General features: G+C 37.3%; 1 protein-coding gene across 10 annotated transcripts in view; it reads left to right on the top strand.

Moving 5' to 3' along the window:
• The window catches only part of ADGRL3 (adhesion G protein-coupled receptor L3), a 761742-nt gene that overhangs the window by 601984 nt on the left and 136229 nt on the right, over positions 1 to 23529 (top strand). For 7 of the 10 annotated variants that reach the window (XM_037034108.1, XM_037034105.1, XM_037034107.1 and 4 more), the window contains 3 exons: positions 9823 to 10125; positions 12216 to 12319; positions 20722 to 20907. In XM_037034108.1, the coding sequence (XP_036890003.1) occupies positions 9823 to 10125; positions 12216 to 12319; positions 20722 to 20907 (593 nt within the window). The remainder of the gene's footprint in view (positions 1 to 9822; positions 10126 to 12215; positions 12320 to 20721; positions 20908 to 23529) is intronic. The other 3 variants (XM_037034109.1, XM_037034106.1, XM_037034111.1) reach the window with 1 other exon arrangement.

Raw genomic sequence — 23529 nt, 5'->3', positions numbered from 1 at the left:
TTTATTAATCCATTATTCTCTGTCACGTACTTTGCCAAGTACTGTTAAATTCATATGGCCATTTTTAATATTTATGTATATTATTATAGGCATGCATCATTTTATTATACTTATCTTTATTGTGCTAACTCAGAGATGAATTTTTTTTACCAACTGAAGGTTTGTGGCAACCCTACATTGGTGCCATTTTTCCAACACCATTTGCTCGATTCGTGTGTCTGTGTCATATTTTGGTAATTTTGATAAGATTTCAAACTTTTTCATTATTATTATACTTGTTATATGGATCATTGATGTTTGGTATTACTATCGTAATTGTCTTGGAACACCACAAAGTATATCAGACAGCAGACTTAATCTGTCAACATTGTGTGTTCTGATTGGTTTACCAACCAGCCATTCCCATGTCTCTCTCCCTGTCCTCGGGCCTCCCTGTTCCCGGAGAGACAACAATATTGAAATCAGGCCAATTAATAGCACTACAGTGGCCTCTCAGTGCTCAAGTGAAAAGAAGAGTCATACATCTCTCACTTTAAAACAAAAGCTAGAAATGATTAAGCTGAGTAAGGAAGGCACGTCAGCATCGGAAAAGCCAAAAGCTAGGCCTCTCGCCCCAGTGAGCCAAGTTGTGACTGTAAAGGAAAGGATCTTGAAGCAAATTAAAAGTGCCACTTCAGTGAGTGCGCCAGTGTGGCAGGAGAACTAGAATTACAAGCAGAGTCTGAAGATGGGGCTGAATTGCGGCAATCTCATGATAAATTTTAACAAATGGAGATTTGCTCTTTAGAGAGGAGCACACAAAGTGTCTTCTTGAGTGGGAATCGACTCCTGGTGAAGATGCTGTGAGGACTGTTGCAATGACAACAAAAGATTGACGATATTACACAAACTTTGTTGATAGAGCCGTGGCAGGGTTTGGAGGAACTGGCTCCAATTTTGATATTTCTTCTGTGGCTGAAAAGCTCTCAAACAACAGCACATGCTATAGGGCAACTATTCACAAAAGGGACAGTCAACTGATGCAGCAAACTTCATTGTTATTTTATTTCCATACGGTCACCACGACCTTCAGCCACCGCCTCCTTCTTCAGACAGCAGCCTCAACACCAAGGCCAGACCCTCCACCAGCAGGAAGATTACGACTCACTGAAGGCTCAGATGGTGGTTAGCATTGTTCAGCAATGAAGTATTTTTTAAATCAAGTCATGTACATTGTTCTTTAGACACAAGGCTATTGCACATTTAATAGGCTACCTTATAGTACAAAACATTTTTACATGCACTGGAAAAACAAAAAATAGTGTGACTGGCTTTATTCTGATATTCACTTCATTCTGGTAGTCTGGGACCAAAACCACAGCATCTGAGGTATGCCTACGTGTCCACTTAGTGAAAAAAAGAAATAAATCTAAGGCACAGAGAAGTATTATTTGTCCTAAGTCACATCTCTTTTAAATGATTATGTATCTCATTTTATTATAAGGATACATTTCTGTCGTTATTATAGTACTTCATCCACTTGAAGATTCTCATAATTTCACCTTTTATCATTTCCTAAGTTGGAGTGTGCCTCGCTGTTGAAGGCCTGTCAGAGACAAATTCGCAGAGATTTTTTTCTAAGTCCTACACAGAATGATTGTTGCTGTACCTTCCTTACTATACGGTGTGTCAAAACCTCCCTGAGGAAGTCCCTTTGCTTCATCTCTGAATCCTTGATGCCCAGCACAAAGTGTAACATAAGAGAAACGCCAGAAGATATATAGTGAATGCATAAAGATGGTTAGTATATTTCTCCTCTTTCTCTTTTCTATTTGCTATCTTCATTAACTTCTATAAAGCCTCGTAGAGAAGGCTTTTCTAAGGCAAGGAACATGGTATCTATACTCAACACTTTATTCACCATACAGTGCCTGACATACAGTAGTTGATTAATAAATATGGACAGAATGAAATAATCTTGTCATTTTCAGAGCTGAGCTCTCTTATAGGCAAATAATATACGCCGCAGTCCGTTCACTTTCAAAAATGACTTCACACCTGTGTGAAATTAGGGAATTCACTTAACCTCGCTGTATCTCAATTGTATGTAAAGCATTAGTATACTTCCTGATACGTAATATGGGCATGAAAAAAGCCAGCTATTGTTTCACAGTATTGTTTGCTGCTGATTTGTTGCCTGGTTATGTGCTGAAAATGTACTAAGTGTTCTGGATTCTACAGTGTTTTCTAAACTGGCCCGGAATCCTTACTTCTAGAGAATGAAAAATGCCATGAGCAGAAAGAAATGAGCCCTAAGAGGACAGCATCCCTCCCCTCTCATCAGCCGTGAGCAGGCTGCTTTCTTGCAGATCACACTGAGTTTCTCAATATTCTGTGCGAGTCAGTGTGGTTAAGAATGGGGAGTCTTTGTAACAATGCTTAAGTTATTTCTATGTTTTTAACTTTTGAAAATTTACTGAATCTCTTGAGACTACAGTTTTATCATCTCTAAAATGAGGATAATTAATAGTGCCTACTCATGAATTTGTTGTCCTAATTAAATGGGCCGGTTCCTAGAAAGTGTGCAGAATAGTCCCTAGTCCATAATGAGCAGTCAATGAGTACCAACAGGTCTGGGCCGTGCCAATACCATTAAAAGTGTTTGTGGGAAGTGTTTGGGACAGATTAATTTCCAAATCCATTGTGAGGTTTTACAGGTGTCCCTGTCATTACATTTGCACACATTTTTACCTACAGCATACAGTTGTAATGGAAAGGGAATTTTATCATTTGTCAGCTATGTAAGCTTGGAAAAACTAATGAATTTGATTTATTTCCTCTCCAAAATGAAGAATACTTATTCAAAGGTTATTAGGAATATTAAATGAGGGCAAATATATAACACATACAACAGAGTTCCTGGTATGATAGAGGCCAAATATGTCTCAGATAATTTTAATAAGATGCCCTCAAATTCTATATTTTAGCTTATAAATTTACATGATGGGGCCCCTGCAAGGTCAGGTTGGTTAGAAAAAATAGTTTCCTCTGTTTATAATAAGAATGTACCTTGTGAGAAAATCAGAAAATATAAGTGGCTCAAATTACAGAAATACAGATACTTTCACATGGCTGGTAACGTGGAATTTTCACTGTCTTGAGAGGCCATAAAGCCAAGTACTATAAATGTCTTTGGAAAACAATGATATCATTTTATTACCGGTACTATTAATGTTAAAACAAAAACAAAAATGAGGTGCAGTCAAATCTGCTGCTGCCTCCTGATGTCCATGGGGCCAAGCAGAGTTTCTGTCTTTTGCCCGGAGCCCTGGCACAGGTGGCCAGAAGCCACTTGCAGTGTTGTTGTGGTTTTAGTTTTCTTATTTCCTCAATCAGGCCCTTGGGAAGATTTCTTGAATAGTTGACCTTGGGTTTAAATAAATACTTGGAGGATGGGGAGAAGGAACTGCTTTTGTAATCAGCAAAAATATGGTATATTGGAAGAAAGTTAAAACGAAATAAAGGTTCCTAAAGGGAGAACTGTGAGGGAGGTACGTACGTTAAAGAGGAAAGGAAAAAAGATGAAAGGGAATCAGGAAGAAAGTCCATGCACTTTAGGAATCGAGGGTAAACAGTATTGTGAAGTTTATTGTATTTTATATTGTTTTAAATTCCACGTTTTTATAAATGCCTGCATTAGCCTGCTAGGCTGCCACAACAAAATACCATAGACTAGGTGGCTTATACAACAGAAATTCATTTCTCACAGTTCTGGCAGCTAAGTCTAAGGTCAAGGTGCTGCCAGGATTGGTTTCTCCTGAGGCCCCTCTCCTTGACTTGCAAATGGTAGGTTTCTCACTGTGCCCTCCCATGGATTCTGCTCTTTCTTTGTTCATAGATCCCTGGTAACTCTTCCTCCTCTTAGAAGGACAGGAGTCCTATGGGATTAGGTCCCACCCTCACGACCTCCTTGAAATCTTACCTCATTAAAGTTCCCATCTCCACATCCAGCTGCACGTGGTCCAGGACTTCAACATAGGAATTTGGGGTGAAAACAATTAAATCCATAACAAGGTCCCTCCCAAATAATAAATATATTTTGTGCTCAAGGATAATGTTTCATTAGAATTACTTTCTTCAATCTCTTTTTTTATGGAAAGCTCAGAAAATGTATGAAATAATTCAGAATGTTGTCTTTCTTTGTCTTGATGTCATTTCTTTCATTGTAAATTTATAAAGTTTACTAGTAATAATATATTTGTCTAACAGCGTTTAAGAATTTTCTGAAAATTTAGCAGGCAGATCTGTGGGCCCTGCCAGCTGGTTGCTGGGCACCACTGGAGCCTCTGTTACCATTTTCAAATAGTGGTTCAAAAATGAAGCAGACAAACCAGGATCCAAAGATATCACAGCTGTAGATAGATCAAAGTTTGAAAAGGGATTTGGGGCATTTTCAGATATTGCAGTTTAAAATCCCATGTCTTAAGCAAGTCCTTTTGAAAATGGTAATGCCTTGTGAAATTAATACCTTGGTGTGTGACCTTGTGAAATTAATCTCTCTGTGCCTCAGTTCCTCCCTTCCCCAATCTCCCCCCCCTCCCCCCCCCCCGTGAAGGCAGGGACCAGGGCCTTTCGATGTGACGATTCTCCCTAGAGTCTAGCCCAGTGTCTGACTTGGCCTTACAGAACTCCCCATCCAGACGAGATAAAACACAGAAATGAAACTGTTAGAGAAACTGCAAGATCACTGCCTCACGTTCCCATCTAGGTCACCTGGGTCTTCTTTGCTCCCCGCAATGGAGCAAAGGGAGGCCAGGGCATTGCCACACCCACTTGGTTGCCCCACAGAGAGAGAGCTGCTCCAGGCAGCAGGCTAGTGCCCCCCGGAATATCATTTCAATGCCTTATTGTGCAAATGACAGAATATGGAATCTGGGAACAGTGGTTTACCTACTGCGTGTATGATTATGACACATTTACTATTTGAACTTACATTTTCTCATTTGTAATAGTAGAAATTCATACTTGCATTTATTCTACATATTCTTTTCAGAATTCAATGAGATAATAAAGGTAAATAAAAACATTGCAAAAGGTAAAACACTATAGAAATGTTGCTTATATTTACTGCTTTTTATTAGTATACAACACAAACTTACAACCTGTAGATGTATTCAAAATGATATTTATTCTTTTCAAGGCAGACTGAAGGCAAAAAAATACAACAAATCAAAATAAAAGAATGAAATATGCCATGGGCAATACATTTCAGGGGACAGGATAATTAAAATTTTCTTTTGGAAACAAGGTGAATTATGAGAGGAAAATGTTAGCTGAATTTTTTTTAGTTACTTTTATGAAAACACTAATGGGCATGAGCACAATGACAAAATCATAAAGAAAACTGTATAATTTTTGATAAGGTTTTATGTGTAAGTGGTCATTCAAACTTATTTTCTTTTACACAGTGACCTTTCTTTGATATACAGGCACATGGGATACTTAATACAATATAATTTTATTAGTAGAAATGTCACCAGGTAAGATTTAATAAGAGTATACATCCGAAGCGCTGGTATCATGTAGCTTCTCCACTGCTGGAGAACAGAGAAACAAACCCGAGAGGTGTGTGTGATGCAGGCTGGAGCCTCGCCAAGGTGGTGCCGGGACTCTTCAGTGAATCTAGATCTTTATTTGCAGCATCTAGCAACAGCACAAGTTCTTTCTGGGGCACCGGGGACAACTTGAATATCACGAGTACGTACTCTGCAGAAAGGTGGCATTGAGCAGAGCCCTTGGGAGTCTTACACAGCAGTCAATGGAAAGGGGAGGTGGGGGATTAAGGACGACTTTTAAAATGGACTTTTATTCTGCTTAAACTCAAACAGAATGCTAGGACCCTGCGTGTAGACATCTCTCTGTGGCACTGTTCCAAGGAAATGCATTCCTTTCTGAGCCTTAATATTTGTATGTCTATATTAAATGAAGTGCTTACAACGTATGCCGCACCAAACTGGACTTTTAAAAAATCCTCTTTGTCAGTGTTAGTGCTTCGTAAGAGGACTACAAAGAGTCTATTTAAATGTGGTGGTTGTACAATGGAATCATTTTGAGAAAGAGGGTGTTTAGTATCATCCCTGCTTATTTTCTCTCTGAGATTTCTAGTGATTTTTTAATGTAAAGAAAAATGCATTTATAAAATAACTTCACCAGGCCTTGGCCCGATGGCTCAGTTGGTTGGAGCATTCTCTCATGCACCAAAAGGTTTGTGGGTTTGATTCCTGGCCAGGGCACACCCCTAGGTTGTGGGTTCGATCCCCAGTCAGGGTGCTAATGGGAAGCACCGATGGATGTCTCTCTCTCACAGTGATGTCTCTCTCTGTCTCTCTCTGTCTCTCCCTCCATCTCCTTCTAAAGTCAGCAACAACAACAAAAATATCCTCAGATGAGAATGGATAAATAAATAAGCAACTTTTTTATCCTATTAACTGTAGGAACTTTTAGCTACCCTATTTACTATTTCTCTCTATTTATCTTTTCCCTTCTTTTCTGAAATTTCACAACTAGACACTCTCTTCTCTCTTGACATCCCTGATGTTCACCTGTCTTGAATGAGATTTTATTGGTTCTTGATCAGGCACAAGGCTAACAGGAAATAATCTTGAACAAAACACACGTGCGTATAAAACCCCACTTTGGTGAATTCGAAAGGCCCCTTGATGGAAGGGGCATTCATTCCAAGCCTGAAGAATAAATGGTAATTAAGTAGGTGGAAACGTGGTCAGAACACTACAGCATATTCAAAGAGCCTGAGGCAGAAGGAAAAGGGTGCACTTGGGAAACTACTGGTAGCTTTGGTTTAAGTGTGGAGTTAAAGGATGAAGAAGTATTATGAACAAACTGGAGATATAGATGTAGGAAGAGCTTTAGGAGCAGAGAAAAGGAGCCCAGCCTTTGGAACACAGAGAGAAACCATTTAGGGATGTAAGTCTGGTGAGTAACATATTCCAATTAATAGCACATAAGCTGTCTCTGGCACGAGGTAGAGAATGGTTGGATAGGCTAACTTTAGAGAAAAATAAAGGACATTGATTTTTACTTTGTGGTGCTGATGTTAAGTCCATTTTGGTGTCATAGTGTGCTCTTTAAAAGCCCAAAACCTAGGTCACTTAAATATTGGGCAGTGATATATGTCATTTGTGTACATACATGTATATGTGTGTATATATGATGTATGTATATATATGAGGGACATATGTATATGTGTGTGTGTATATATATATATGAACTCTATGATAAGTGATAGCTCTATTCAAAATTGTCCAAGTACAAATTCACAGTGAGCAAAAATCTTGTGATAATATGTCATTGTCAATTGTCTGTGATTTGTGTGATTGAGACAATGGGCTAACAAATTTTTTCACTGCATGTGAATTATATAGTTTTACTGTGCTTCAGGAACTTTCTAAATTTTGAGCATTAGTTAAATAATCTAGTTAACTGCAATAAATCTCTATTTTTATGTGTTAGGACAAAATAAGACAAAGAAGAGCTAGAAATGCTCTGTTTGAAACAAAACTGTAGCTCATTATCAGTGAAGAGTTCAGTGCCTCTGTCAAAAATCAGATTACTTGAAATGGCCCCTTCAAGAGTACAAAGGGGATAGGACATTATTTAAATTAAAGGAGGCAGAAAAAATACTTGCAGTTAACTTTTAACTCTTGCCTAACTATACTTCATCAAGTAGTATGAAATCAAAGAGTTTTTCCATTAGCTGCAAAATTTGCACAAAATACATGCTTATATCCTAACAACAATACCACTGACACATGTTTTTTAGGGCTAATGGTTAATATCAATAAAAATAATATTTATTTGATATCAATTTATTTTATTAACTAATTTTGATATTAATATATTTGCAGTTGTCATTAAATTTTCTTAATTGTATGTTTTTTCTTTTTGAAACACTTAAACATTTTTGAAGCATACAATATTTTTATATTCATATTTTTACTGGATGTAATTTTAAGAATTCAATTATACTTATTTCAAAATGTTATGTTAAATTTTATATTTGAATTGTGAAGTGCTTCATGTCAGTACTTTATTTATGAATTCTGGATTTTTATTTTCCAAATATAGATATTGAAATGCCAGTATTGGCATTTCACTCTGATATTGTTTTCATTAGCCAAAAAGGTTAAGTGCTATTTTCATCCATTGATGATGGTGAGCTGAGCAGAATATGGTGAGTGGGGAGAGACCAAAATAAGTGAATGAGGCAGATGCCTTCTATGGAAGAAGAAGAGGAAAAAAGATATTCTGCTTCTTGTGTGAACTTTGAATAAATATATTTATGCACATTATCATTCACACAGAGAGGGAACACAGAGAAAGAGGAGGAAGCTGAGAAAAGGGGAAGGAAACAGAACAAGCAAGAAGACAAGTAACAAATAGCATCATTTGGAAAATGCTACCATTTCAATGAATCACTATACGGGGAAATTCACGCCCACTTCCCCCTGCTGTCTCTGTACTGTTTTTGGAAGCTTTAGGTACATCAAATACATTGTGAAGGACTTGGCACTTCTGGGGTAGCCCAGTCAAGTTGAGGGCATGTTAAAGAAAGACAATGAACAACAAACATCAGGAAGCTCAATGCAAGATTCCTTGCAGTTCCTTAAACCTGAGTTACTTTGAATCTGGCTGGAGTCACTTCCCCTAAGACTTCCTGCCAGTCTCTGAGGTTATGAGTACTACAGTAGTTTCTCATCTTATAGTGAGGGATGCAGTGTACGTATGTGTGTACTCTTGCATTCTTATGGTGAGAATATGAGTATATTTTTCCAGAAAAATGATTTGCTACAGTGATTACTTCCATAGTGTGGTAGGACATTCCTTTGAATACATTATTGGTTTAATAACCCATGCTATCTCATCAAGCTTCATAACTACTTTTATGTGGAACCTAAAATACATGCTCCCCCTTTTAAAATAATCTTGAAAAATAATTTATGGACATAATTAATTGAAACTACTTATCATTTCACATTAGTAAATGTCAAGTTTGAATGTTTTGATAACATGGGTAAGCTTTAAAGCATCAGGGTAGATCTATCAAGCTACTTTAATTTGTGTTAAGAATACTATAATTGCATTTACTTTTCAGTTCATGAGCCCTTTAATTTCTTCTTCCTTTTTTTTTTGCCTCTTCCTATTTGTTGTACCTTTAGATACTCGTGTTACATTTAATGTAAAAGAATACTGTACCCTGGCTGGTGTGGCTCAGTGAAGTGAATACCAGCCTATGAACTAAAGGGTTGCTGGTTTAATTCCCATTCAGGGCACTTGCCTAGATTGTGGGCCAGGTCCCCAGTATAGACGCTTGAGAGGCAAACACAGATTAATATTTCTCTCCCTCCCTTTCTCCCTCCCTTCCCCTCTGTCTAAAAATCAGTAAATAACATTTTTAAAAAAGAGAATATTGTATATGCCATCTCCCTTTCTATACCAAGTTTGAAAGTTCCAAGGAAAGGGCTTTAAATTATAATCCTGTAACTATATAAAAGGCAGGAAACATTAAGAAACTTCCTGTAGAGCTGAATTCTGCTGTAATTTATTTTCTTGATTTGAGAAGAACCATAAACAAACCTATGGTAGGTATGGGTTAAATGGCTGCACTGGTACTTGAACACCACTCTGAGACCTTGGAATTGGCTTATTTTCCCATGTTTAAGACACAGTACTGTCTGCTAAAAATGCTTTATAAAGTGTTAGGACATATTTGAGGTCCTACTATGAACAAGCAATGTAGGAATTTTCTTTTGAATTTTATTACAGAAATTTCTACTTCAGGACCGCTTGGCCTCGGAAGTACCACCTCCAGTACCACCCTTCGGACCACAACTTGGAGCTCAGGCAGGAGTACCACCCCGTCGGTGTCAGGAAGAAGAAACCGGAGTACCAGCACCCCATCTCCAGCTGTTGAAGTGCTTGAAGACATTATCACACACCTTCCATCAGCATCATCCCAAATCCCAGCTCAGGAAGAGAGCTGTGAGGCTGTGGAAGCCCGAGAAATCACGTGGTTTAAGACCCGCCAAGGACAGATGGCAAAGCAGCCGTGTCCCACGGGAACTATAGGTACGTCTGCCCTGCAGAGCTAAGCTGAAGGTGTGTTGTCACTTTGGCTTGCTCTTCTTAACATGTTTTTCTTTTCTTTCTTTTTTCTTTTCTTTTCTTTCTTTCTTTTTTTTTTTTTTGGTTACTTCACATTTACTTAAATGCTGGGCTCATCTAAAATGTCAATTTAAAGCAGTGTATTTTAAAATTGGAAAATGCATTCTATAGAGAAAACAGGTGAGAATTTGATGGGCACACGTTTAGAACAGCACTTTTCTCCCATGGTGTGTGGTCTGTGGATGGAGTTACCCTTAGGCTGTGGATGTCCAGGCTACTCCAGGGAGACAGCTCTTCTGTGTAACAGCTAGAGAGAAAGCTCTGGAATTCTGCAGGCTCATGCTCATGTCTGTTACCAGCCTCAAATATCAATTGCAAAAAGTGAAGTTCAGCACCTCTCTGTTAGAAGACAAGCACTGAGACTGCCTAAATTTTAGGAAAGTAGAAGTTTGACTATTCTTTTTACCAGTCATGGTAGCTATCCTTGAATGGTCAGAAGCTCTGAACATTGTCACATTTCATGCAGGCAGAAGCCAGAGTCCTGCTTACTAAACACTCACTACAGAGAGAGCAATCCTGCATTTTCTCCAAGGGATATTTAAGAACTAACTACCTCTTCACTCCTTTTTCACTGATATGATTCATAATATCCTCAATTGGTAATTATATTTTACGTACACTTTTTAAACCAGAAATAGTCTGATTTCCTTATTGTTACATGCATTGATCCTCAAGAAACTTTTCTTAGTACAATGAATAAAATTTGCATTATTCCATGTATGTAAATAAAACAAATACACAATACATGTCACTGGAGTAGCATTCTAAGAGGCTGTATCTTTGAGTGTTTATTGGTTTACTTGGTTTGGTTACTTCCTTGGTTTGGTTTACTTCTCTAAGACTCTAAGAGTATCCACTTCTCTAAGAGAAGTTCCAAAGTTCCATCATTCTGAATCTCATCGTATATGAACTTGTGGGAAGTATAGAGGTACATTGGCTTTTACAAAGGTGCATGTTTATAGTTTTTTCAGCAGAGTGATTAAAACTGTTCAGAAATTTACCCCTCCTTTATGAAGGGACACCATGTTTAGTTGTAAAGTGTTCTGTGGTAACGGAATCAGAAAACAGTTTGAATCCTTCACTCTTCACACTGTCCCCTTAGAAGGTTCTGGGCCTCAGTTCCTTTCTCAGTGATGGTATCACAGCTCCCTACGTCTGATGTTTGTTGTCAAAGTTAGTGAGGTAACTTTATTTGAAAGCACTTTGCCCTCAGAAATAAGTGATTTTTTTCGGTGAAAACTGAGGAAGAGATTTAAAGGAAGTCTTCAGGGGCCTCACCCCCACATGACTGTTCATAATCTAGGGACTCACATTTGCCTTTCCTGGTCCCTTCTGCCTTGCTGTTGTTCAGGCCCAGACTGCTTGAACCACGGCCCACAGCCTCCACGTCGCTCCCTCAAATCATCCTCCATGAGGCCACCACAGTTGTTTCTGTTAATGAGCTCATTTCTCTCCTCTGCTTCATGGTCTTCATTGATTTCCCAGCACACACAGAAGACAGACAAGGGAGTTTATAGTCTGGCTTTGCCTACCTTTCCAACTCCATTAAACCACTCTCCTATCCAGAAGACCTCAGTTGGAAACACTTGAAGTTGCCCAAACACAGCATGTTTTTCCTCCACAGCAAATGCCCTTTCCCACATTATTCTCCTGAAAAACCTGCAAACTGCTGTAAGACTCACTTGCTCCCTTGCCTCCGAAACCTCAAGCAAGGAGCCCATGAAGACAGGTACCACAGCCATTTTGTTCATTCAGTGGTTCCCTGTACCCAGCAGAGTTGCCAGCGAGTGCTTTCAAAATATCGAGTGTTTTTGTTTGTTGCATTACGTTTCTCCACAGCCAGTTGCTATACGTGGTGTTAAAATAGACGTTATCTCAGTTTAATGATCTCATTTTTACCTTTGCTCATAGTAAAGCATAATGTGGACGTATGCTTATTGGCCTTGTAAGGAAAATGGTTTGAATATCTAAAGACCCATTTCTCATTATTTTAGGAGTATCAACTTATCTGTGCCTGGCTCCTGACGGAATCTGGGACCCCCAAGGACCAGATCTGAGCAACTGTTCTTCTCCTTGGGTCAACCATATCACACAGAAGGTAAGTTGTGGGACTGACTAAAAAGGTTTGCTAAACCTGGGGCCTGTGTCTGCAAACAAAATAGTCAAGATTTTTTTAATGTGTAAAAATTATCTCATTTTAATTTCATTTACAATTTAATGACAACCTCTGGTATTCTATAAGTTAATTCTGGAATTTTGTTCTTTTTAAAGGGCAAATTTGTGAACTTTATCTAAGCCAGGCAGTATTACTCATAATAATTTTATTATTGATAAAATTTCTGTGGTATTGTGGACTGGAGATATTAAAAAAAGTCCAAGAGATACTATAAATCAAGCATGCAAAAGCTTCTAGCACACATACATGGAGATGTCCCTGTGGAAATAATAATTACAATGAAACTGTCTACCTTTGGAATTTAAGCCATTTGATAAATGTCCTGTAACCCGATCATTTATCAGTGTTAAAAGTGTACACATGTGTGACAGAATTTTGCAGACTCAAATTTGCAAGGCTTATTTGGTTGCAATATGTTGGACATTTTTATTATTAATGCACTGTGGGGCTTCGAATTGATTTCATTACAAACAGAGACCAGATGTGCATTTATGCCAAAAGGGCTGTGGGATGAATCTTTATTATAGCAATTTGTGTGGATTTATTCACTCCCAAAATGGAGAGTCCTTCTATGGCACATTAGCTATGCTACGGAATTTCTGAAAGAGACTTTTCCTGAGAAATATTACAAATGATGGTCTCACTAAAAGCCTGTCTGTGCCATTTGCTCTTTCCTCTATTTGTTTTTAACTAGGCTGATCCTCAATAATATACTGTATAATAATCCATAAATATCTACCCAGTAGATCATTTAGCAGATGAGCCATAACTATCTATTTACCCTAAATCATGGAAGAGCAGTGGTTATATTAACTCTAGTTACCCTCTTACATATGCATCTCCATACTTGTTGCTATTCATAATGATCTTCTCCAGTTTCAGCACTGTTCCTGCCACAGTCTTTATGTCCTTTGATTTTTATTACAATGTAGCTCAGACCCCAGGGCAAATAACTCTTGCTAGATGTGATCAGATTAAGAGATTAGTAGCCTATCTCCTTACATTACTGTCTTTTAAGAAATACTCCCTACATACTTAGCCCAGGGGTTAATATTAATTCAGTAATAACTCACCTAGAACCCTGAGTAGTTTTCACGACAATTCCTGAATATGGTCAAGCTATTTTATTGCAGAAATTACTGGGCAACTTTAATAATGCTCAATTCTCTTCTTTCCTCTGCAGACCTGCTAATCTTATGACAAAAGAGATAATTCCTTGCAAAGACTAGACAGCTGTTGTTGTCCATTTGATTTACGGATGGGGTGCTTTTGTTTTCTAACAAATATGTTCCATTCTTCCCAAGCATTTCTGTTTAATACTGTAGAAGGGTAAAATTATGCTCTTATAATTTTATTAAAGTTCTAGGATTTAGGCTATTGGAACTTATAATAATACCTTTGCATGATTACTTAAATTTATAAAATCTTCAAAAGGATAACAGTAGTCTTCAGAGCACAGAGGATTGGCTTATGTAACCAACCCATGGTCAGTGTTGGAGCTGGTGTCTTAGTTGGGTCCGCCTTTATCACGACCTCATGTGCAGCCCCCACACTGGCTAATTGGGAATAGATTATGATTGCCTTTATATCTTTATATCACATACTCACTGACCTAGTCTCTTTCACTTCTTCCCACCCTTTTGCCTGGTGTGTCCCGCATACCAATAAATATGTATACTACTCATTGGATGTAAATGGCATTTGCACAGGTTTCTTCTTAAAAGAGAGTTAGTATGCAATGTTCACAAAATTATTTGTCTGTATTTTCTCTCCCTCTTCCCCAAAGCATCTTCCTCCAAATCTGTACATTTGCTCATTTCCTCCCTCGGTGCCAGAGCCTCAACAACAGTCAGAAAGAGCATTGTAAGAGGGTTGGTTGTTTACAGTTTCAAGGAGTGAATTCGAGGAGTGAGGCTGAACTGCAAGAGACCGATCAGGAATCCAGAGCTAGTAACGGGAGTAAAGCTATTCCCAAACTCAGGCCTGTGGCTGCCGGATCCAAGGAATGACTAGAAATTGAAAGTAGGGTGTCCTTGAGAGGAAAGATGATGTATAGACAAGAGATAGAGCATAGGCTCAGGAAACATTTCAAAAACAGATCGAGGGTAATAAATCCCTGACCTCACTTTCCCCCTTGCTTTTTCGCCTTCCCAAGCTCCTCATTGGCCAAACCCAAAGGGAAGCCAGAGAAGAGGGACATTCTTAATATTAAGTACATGTAAGGCCTCCTGCTAAGACAGAGAACTCGATGGAGGAGGATAGAAAGTGGCCTTGAACTAGGAAAGGGAAAATACCCAGTGTGTCTCAGTTTTTAGTTCCTGTTCTAATACTCTGCCTCTCTTTCCATCCCCATCTCTTCCCTTTCTCTCTTCATTCACCCAACTTCCCTCCTTCCTTTTCCTTGTCCCACCCCCTGCCCTTTGCTCTAGCCTCCCCCACCCTTTTCTCTAATGGATTTTTTTAATGCCATGTTGGAAAATTAAAGTGAAATAGAAATCCTCAATGAGCCACTCTTCCCCTCCTTCCTCCACTGTAGTTCTGTGAACTTCAGACTTTTAAAGTGAAGGAATGCTTTTTACCCCCATGAAAGCATAGGTGAAAAAAGAAAAGAGAGGGACGTTCTCTTCTTGAAACAGCGCATTCAGTTTCCACTCTGCAAGGAATTGCTGATGAACGTACCCTGAAGTGTGAGGCACCTCCTTTCTGGCTTCCTAGTACTTCTGAGGGCTTGAAAAGAAAGGACAGCTCTGGGTCACAGCCTGCGTCTGCACTATGGGAAGATCATTCATTTCATTATCGATAATATTTGCTCACGTACGTCAGGCATTGTAGACAGGAAGTATACACAAATAAATGGATCAGGATGCTTACTTTAGCGGGGAAGAGCAAACTTTATATTTTCATTTTTCCTAAGAAATGAGTTATGATTTTTCCCCTGTAGTCAAGCCAGGAGGGAGAAAACAGGCAAAGAATCTTGATGGCTTCTGACTCACAGATGAATTCGGGCCACTTTTATAGTGGTGGCATTATAAATTAAATTTCATGTGGTAATAGAGAGTAGATTACATTTTACTAGAGAGAAATGTAAGCCTTTAAAAATCAGATTATTGTGAAGAAATTTATTATAAACAAACTAGCCAGAATGTTTTCAGAGTGATGAAATTAAATTAAAAGCATAATTTATACAGAAAGGGAAAGGCAAAAATTGTGCACAAAGGGACCTTTACCTCAGCAACAATAGAGGGGAGAAGGGGAGGGAGAGAGAGGGAGAAAAGCTGGTAGGGGGTAGATAGAGAGATGTTAGGCTAGATAGAAGGAAAGGCGGGTAAAAATAAATGGAAGGATGAGAAGATAGCTACATCTTCATGTTAATGTTTTACAAATATTTCTAAGTTTTAATTGAAAGCCAACAAATTAATCCAGAGCTCTGTCTTCTCAAACACACATGAGGGGGCAAAATATTCTATTTTCTCACCTTTCTTAACGACTGTTTACTAAAATTATGGTCTCCAGCTTCAGCTTGATCTCTTGCTTAGAGTCATATTTTCAAAAAAGGTTTATATTTTCTGGTTTGCGTACCTTTAAAGACTTTATTGCATTTTACAATCTTTCCATTCTGTTTCAATTTAAAATTCTGTGTGATTATAGTTTTGAATAGTGTTCATATTTATTTGCATGTAAAGTGAGGTATGCTTCCTACTTCATTACCTGGTCCAACTATTGTATGGAAAAGAAATACCTGAATTGTCACTGAGAAAAAGTCTATTTCTAGCAAACTGAACTGTCTCTTTTGTTTGCACATAAGACATTGACAAATTCTGAGGGAAGTAGGGTTTTTCCTGCAATTTTAAAGGAAAGATGTGTAGATGTAGAAAATATGATTGCCATTTTACAATGTGAAATAAGCCAGTTACTTGCCCTGGAAAACTAGGTTCAATTCTGCTACCTAGATTTTTATTCCTCCATTCTTTTTTAATATAATACGAAAGTAAATTACTTCTTAATGTTATCAGAACTTGGTGGGGTTTTCAAGACTTTAGACTTATTTTAACCTCCTTTCAGGTGTAAGAAAGAAGCATTTAATTGTTTACATATCTATGTGGCTCAGATTCATAGCAAAATAGGTAGATCTTTCAGTGAAATAGTACCATATACTTAAACACTAGGAGTAAATCCTTCATGAATTGTTTTGAAACCACATTAATGTTGAATGTAATAAACCTCATCAAGTGTCAAGCTTATTTCAAAGAAAATTGTTTTCACTTTTGTCTAAAGTTAAAATGTAACTAAGTTGAGATATCCATCTCTGTCGCGATTATATTCCTTGGGTAAAGCTGCAGGATTTCCCCCTCACCTATTTGAGTCTTAGCTGCAATCCCACCATTTCAATATAGGCATTAATTTGCTAACCCTCAGAAGACTCATGCAGTATCTCGGCGTGCATGTGCTTATTTCTCAGAAATAATTTTAGTAGAATTTGGTAAAAGAAATATTAGAGATAGACATTTTAACAAGATCTATTAGCTAGGAAATGTAGGATAACTATTTCGATCTTGCCTCTGCATAGAAGACTTGAGGCAGATTAAAGATACATGCATATTTTTTTATTGGAAATAAGATAATTGCTGTCCATGATAACAATGGGGATAAAAAGGAATCGCACCGTCTCGGAAAGACAGTAGAGTAGCTTCCAGGCGCCAGTGGAAAGAATATGGCCATTGAAGGCCTGGTCTGGAAAGGCAGCCTATAACTGAGCCCTGAAGGTTGAGGTCTCAGTGGCTGTGGGAGAATTCGGTTAAGGGCACGCCATTGACTCACAGAAACAAGAAGCCTGGGCCTGGCCTTCCTTCCTCCCCCATTCCCTATCAGAAGGCAAGCCTGTCCATGAACTTGCGAGTCTCTCCCTGTCAGGCCCCTTTTCACTGCTACCACCCTGACCCACAGCAGCTCCTGTCTCCCTGTTCTCACCACAGGCCTCCTTTCATTCACTCCCTGAACCCTCTGACTCAGCAGTTGTCAACCCTTTCATGCCACGGCACACATTAATTACTACAGTTCTGCAACTCTCCAAAACATGTGCTGTATTTTCTCCCAGTCTGACAAAAAATAATAAGTACAAACTTGATTCGTTCACACTGGACAGCTATTGTTGTGTTGGCTGTTCTCATTTTTTCATTTGACAGTGTCAGGGAAAAGAGGTCAGTGCCCCTGACTAAATAGTCAAGGATGGCAGGTTTAAAAATCTCTGTGGCACACCGGTGCCAGCTGGTTGAGACCACTGCTCTAACTCTTTCTCCTAGTTTTATTTCAAAGGCTGATCTGATTAGACCGCTCCTCGTCAGTCAGACACTTTAGTGCCTTACCTGCCTCTTGGCGTGGATCTCAAAATCTTCATAGCAACTGAAGGGCTATTTAATCCGCTCCGTGCTCAGCTCCCCAGCTGCTTAAACCTGTTATAGTGTCCCCTACAAAAGCTGTTCTCTCTACCTGGAGACACCCACCCTCATCTCAACCCAATTTCTTCTTTCCTTAGAGAGGCATTCCTGAAATTATTCCCTGACTTCATACACCAGGTTACAATGCCCTTAAACTGAGATTCTGTATTGCACTACATAAAATTTAAATTAAATACTTCTGCAAGCGATTTATTAACAGCACTTTCCCATGCTGCTGTGTCAGCTCCTAATGTTATTGGGAACCATTTTGTAGCCTATTAGAAGTTATGGATAGCACAATTCTATTAGAAATTCAAATTTGGTTAAAAGGCAAGTGAACATATAGACAGAATAAATAATTGTTGAAATTAAAGGTAGAAAAAGAGATTTTCATACTATTTTTTTAAAAACTGGGTATAATATATATTTACTACATACCTATACAACTTATGCTATGTAGATATCAATATGGAATTCTGAAGGTAAAAATAAATGTATTTTTCCCAAGCCATGTTTCTGGTGTGGGAAAGCCTGCCTTCCCAAACCCTGCTTGTGTTGGAGCTTCCTTTTTGTATAGCTGATGCCTGGCTTCCTCTCCACTGGCCCAGAACAGTATTCCATCTTCCTTGGTTACCTTCAACTTCCTCTGCGGCTTCACTGGTTGTTACCTGCTGTTGCCTTCCCACCCCATTTCTAGGTGTTTGTTACCCCTATGCTATATTTCCATAATACCTCCTACACATTCCTGTTATTAAAAATTGCATTATTGAATTAATATTATGTCTTTACCCTCTTCATGCTCCGCCCCAACCCCAACTGGCAGAGGGTGAGCTTCCTGAATACAAAAGCTATATAACATTTGTTTTCATTTACCCAAGGAATAACAAGTGCCCAAATGATCACTGAGTGAACGAAAGATTTTTACTGTAGTTTCTTCAGTCATAAGAGGAAAAATGGGATCCAGATGAGTGGTTACATGATTTTTATTTTACTTTAAAAACACGCTTCTCATATTTTTTATCATAAACAGTTTTATAACTAATTTATACTTTGGGGATATGTTTTACAGCTTTCTTGTTGGTGCATATTGAGTTTAAGAGTCCTTTTGCGGAGTTAATTAGATTTATTCTTCATAAAGGAGTACTTCTTGGATGCTGCCATGTAGCTATGATTTTTCAGATGCTGAACTAGTAATTTTCATATTTGACTCACTGTTTTTATCTGCTATTGATACATATGTAGTCAGCATCATTATCTTTTCAGCTGAGAACAATTATATTTTAACTTATTAGTAATCTTTTCATTTTTCTTTACATTTTTCAATTTTCCTCACTGTATATATAAAAAAGTTTAAAGTTTTGCATAAAGGAATTACATAAGCCTTATTTTCTAGCTTATCATGTTCCACCTGGTATTGTAATAATTAATAACAAAAACGATGTACATCTAAACAGGAAAAATGAAATTAGATTATGAAAATATGAGTGCTATTATTTCTTTTTTTCCTCTGTTTGATAACTAATTTGCCTTTCACAATGTTCCCTGATAGGTGTGATGAAAGTCAGTGCAGTATCATGTGGTAATCAATGGAAAAAAACGATGTAATAATAACAAGAACAACAACATCAATGATAATAAAACAACTACACAAGACCACAGTGATTCACAAAGTAAAACAATAATGATTCTACAAAAACATTAAACTTATTTTTATATATGTCACATAAAATATAATAAATACATTAAACTGATGATTTGCTCCACCTGGGCTGTGCAAACGCACAGGAGTAGTTTCTGAGAGACATACACATTTCCCCAAATCCTTGCCAACCCTTAATGTTAGTAAATGTTTTAATGTTGTGAATGAAACTGTTCTATGCACTTGAGGATGTGGCGAGTAACAATTCTGATATTCACGTCACTCCAGTTTATTCACGTGTTTGATATTCAATCCCGCCGCAAGCATTCATTGAACATCCCCGAGTGGATAGTGACGACCTCCTTGACGAGGAGTGTTAGTTACGGTTTTAAGAGCTTTCCGAATACCCATGAGCGAGACTGCATTGAAAAGAGAGGACTTTTCTGTTCGTGACCCTAAGTTCTATATTGCACTGGACTTAAAAAAAGAAAAATAACTGCTGAATACTGACAATAATATGTTTAAGTTATAATGGGGCAACGTATTTCTATCTTCTTATTATCCACAGCCATGAGCTTTCTTCACGTGATTATGGGATTAGCCTTTATCTCTTTGAACATCTTTGGAATTTTGGCATTTGATATATTCTTGTAGAATGTACTTGAAAAATCAGCATACAGTTTCAGAAAAGGAAAAATGCCAGAAACAGCAATAGTTTGCTACCTAGGGCACTAGGAGCAAAATATCTATTTAGTAGTTAAGAGGATGAAGACCACTTTGAAAAGCTGAGATTTTATTTAGAATAACATTTCATGGAGCTTAGCAGGCTGTGTGTACTCATTGTATACTAAGTGCTGAATTAGGCACAATGGAAAATTTGTACTTGCCTCCGAGAACTAAGAATACGGTTGGGGATTCATAATGCAACCTCATCAACATCCAATTTAGAAACTTAGAAAAATCATAGGGCAAATAGACTTAGCCACCCAAATGGATAATTAAGGCACGAACAAGTTTTTGCAGTTAGATTCCTCAGGAGGAGAGCTTCATAAAGACATGAATTTCAAATCAGGTGCTGTAGAGAAAAATGGATTAACAGGAAAACTCAGAGAATGTATTCGAGACGAAGATGGAGTTTCATAACTATTTCTTGGCTCAATGATTATACTTATATGCAAAACAGTTATCCACAGAGACCAATAAAATTACTTAAGATGGTTTTTCTTCTTACTCTGTTTTCAAAATTGCAGTTGAAATCTGGAGAGACAGCTGCCAACATTGCTAGGGAGCTGGCTGAACAAACACGGAATCATTTGAATGCTGGCGACATCACCTACTCTGTCCGTGCCATGGATCAGCTGGTAGGCCTCCTGGACGTCCAGCTCCGGAACTTGACCCCAGGTGGAAAAGACAGTGCTGCACGCAGCTTGAACAAGGTAAAGACCTCAGTGATAGAGAACTTTTAAGTTGCAGGAAAGTCAGTGAGACTTCCTTGGTTAATTTCTTTTTCCGATAAAATCAGATCATTCTAAAGAGCACTGCCAGTTACCTAGTCAGTTTGTTTCACTATCTCATTATAATTATGACTCTGTTTGGCTTTTAATACCCCAAAATGATAATCTCTCCATATATGTTTTGAATTTACACTTCTATTTTTTAATACTGTTTACTCTGCTCTGTGTGCTAAATTCTGACAGGATCAGTAAATGTAATTTATTTTGTTTCTATTTTTTCCTTTCAAATGTTTATATTAAAATGATCAATAATAAAACAAATGTCTAATCAATAAGTCGAAATTTAGAAAATATAAACAATGAGAAAGGATATTAGCAATTCATTCTAGGTATTTAAAAAATGAAATAATTTAATCTAATTAGTATTATATTTAAAAACTCTCCAGGCAGGTAACTAGGTGTTAATTTTTATTTCCTTTTGATATTTAAATTACTAAGATTTTACATCACTACAATAAAACTTAAAAGGTTTAATGCATTTTGGCAAATTTAATAGTAAATAATTCAAGCTTCACAAAGCATACATTTTATATATTTTATTTATATTTATAAATGCAAATGTATACATTATACACACATATAAGCATTTATATTTATTGTGTATAACCTATAATACTATACGAGCACCTTATTTACATAAATATATAAAATGTATTTTATACATTCATAATGAATATAATTTATGGAACAACATATCACATGGTGAATCAACTTCATGGTAAAAATACATTAGAATTGCTACCATCAAATGACTTATGTTCTCTGAAAAGTAATTGTGTGCTAAAGATGATAATAACTTATGATTAGTTATTAAAACTGGATTTTAAAGCCTGACTATCATGATAATCTTACTACTTAAACAGTAAGAATTTGGCACTGACAATGTCCTTCATGGAATTCACTAAATGAACATTTCCTTTTAAAATGAAAAACGACTTTGCAGCATGGTATGTGTGTGTGTGTATAGATAGATATATTTCTTTTGTGCATTATTAAACTAAGGGTGTCACTCATTAAGATGGAAGAAACTTTTTAAATAGTGATGGTATGACATAAGAAAGCCTGATTTTTATCTGGCAAGTTTTTTTGTTGCAATTTCATTCTCAGAAAACATACTCAGTTTTATCTTTTAGATAACATTATTATTTTTTACAGAGCATAAAGTAGTTATTTTTGTCAGTTAAATCCATGATAAAATCAGCCAAGCCCTTGGTAGAATATAGTCTACAGTTGCCTAAGTAATCTGGGCGTGCTGTGATTTTAATGTTATTATGCAGGCTGACTAGATGCTATTAATGAATATTGCTGCCAGCTATTGTTATCATAATGTACTGCAAGTAGTAATTTCTATTAATGTTACATATCCATAACATTACTTGTTATAGCAATACTTTGTATCTTTATTTAAAAGTAGTGCTGATGTCTGAAAATATCAGGTAAAGCTGGCAATTAATGTCACATTCTAACTGGCTACAGCTAATCAGCTTGCCTTCTCTGAATATCAAATAACTACATAATGGGCAAATTTCCATTTGTGAAGCTTTTTAATGCTCTCTTTTTTTTCCATTTGGCTCTTTTCAATTGTTTCTATAATGTGGTTTGTCATATGTTAATTTGCATGGTGCGGTAAAGACATGGGAGGGCAAAGGTTATTCACCTGCTTGCTGGCTTGTTCTCATTTCCTGTGGTTTGCACTGTTCCCTGAAACAGTTATAACCCATCATATTTGCAAAGTCAACTCCTTACAAATCAATCGTGCTCCATGTTGAAATTCTGGAGGGTTTAGAGTCCTGCAGAACTCAAGATGCAAGTCAGTGATCCAAATGACATTGCTGGTAATTTTCTTGCACTCATTCCTCACTTGATTCTTTAGAGGAGTAACAGCTCATTGTAACTGCCCACTGAAGAATGCCTGCACTAGAGTTGGGAGAGTGTTAGCCACACCAAAGGCCTCACAGCGACTGCTTCTCAAAACTGAGTCATTTTCTCCTGCAACAATCAAGGCTATGGAGGGAAAAAAAAATAAGAAAGCGTAGGAAACCCGCAATCTAATGTATGTAATTTGGGGTGATTTATTGAAATAGTGCAAATAAGCTTTTTTATTCTTTTTTCTTATTGGAAAAAATGTTTGTTTGGGACTGAACATGACTTGCTGTTAATCTTTGTTCAGTAAAACATCTTTGTGTATGCAAATATATAAGTAAAAACAGGCTTCTTATCCCCCAGAAGTTTCTAAAATGTATACATTTTTATTTGCTCAGAACTGTCAAAAGGAATTATTGAAGAAATAAAAGTAGTGGTAAATCAGGATATTGTTTACAGTCTTTTAATCAGAAGTTACTTATCTCTTGGTATTTGTCCCTTAGAATCAAATAGATGTAATGAATGAGCACTTCTATTTTTCTGATAAACAGAATTTTTTGTATGTTTGAACACATAGTTTGTGGTTGCATGCTAAACATCTATATAATATGTAAACCACAAACGACATCCTATCTTTGAAAAGTGGGTTCCAAATTTTTGTCATTAATTACTTAACTTCAT

This window comes from Sturnira hondurensis, unplaced genomic scaffold, assembly GCF_014824575.4.
Source record: "Sturnira hondurensis isolate 20B ecotype Veracruz unplaced genomic scaffold, ASM1482457v3 Scaffold0022017, whole genome shotgun sequence".
Classification (NCBI taxonomy): domain Eukaryota; kingdom Metazoa; phylum Chordata; class Mammalia; order Chiroptera; family Phyllostomidae; genus Sturnira; species Sturnira hondurensis.
Note: the sequence above shows the minus strand (reverse complement) of the source record. Positions and strands in the feature narration are given on the sequence as shown.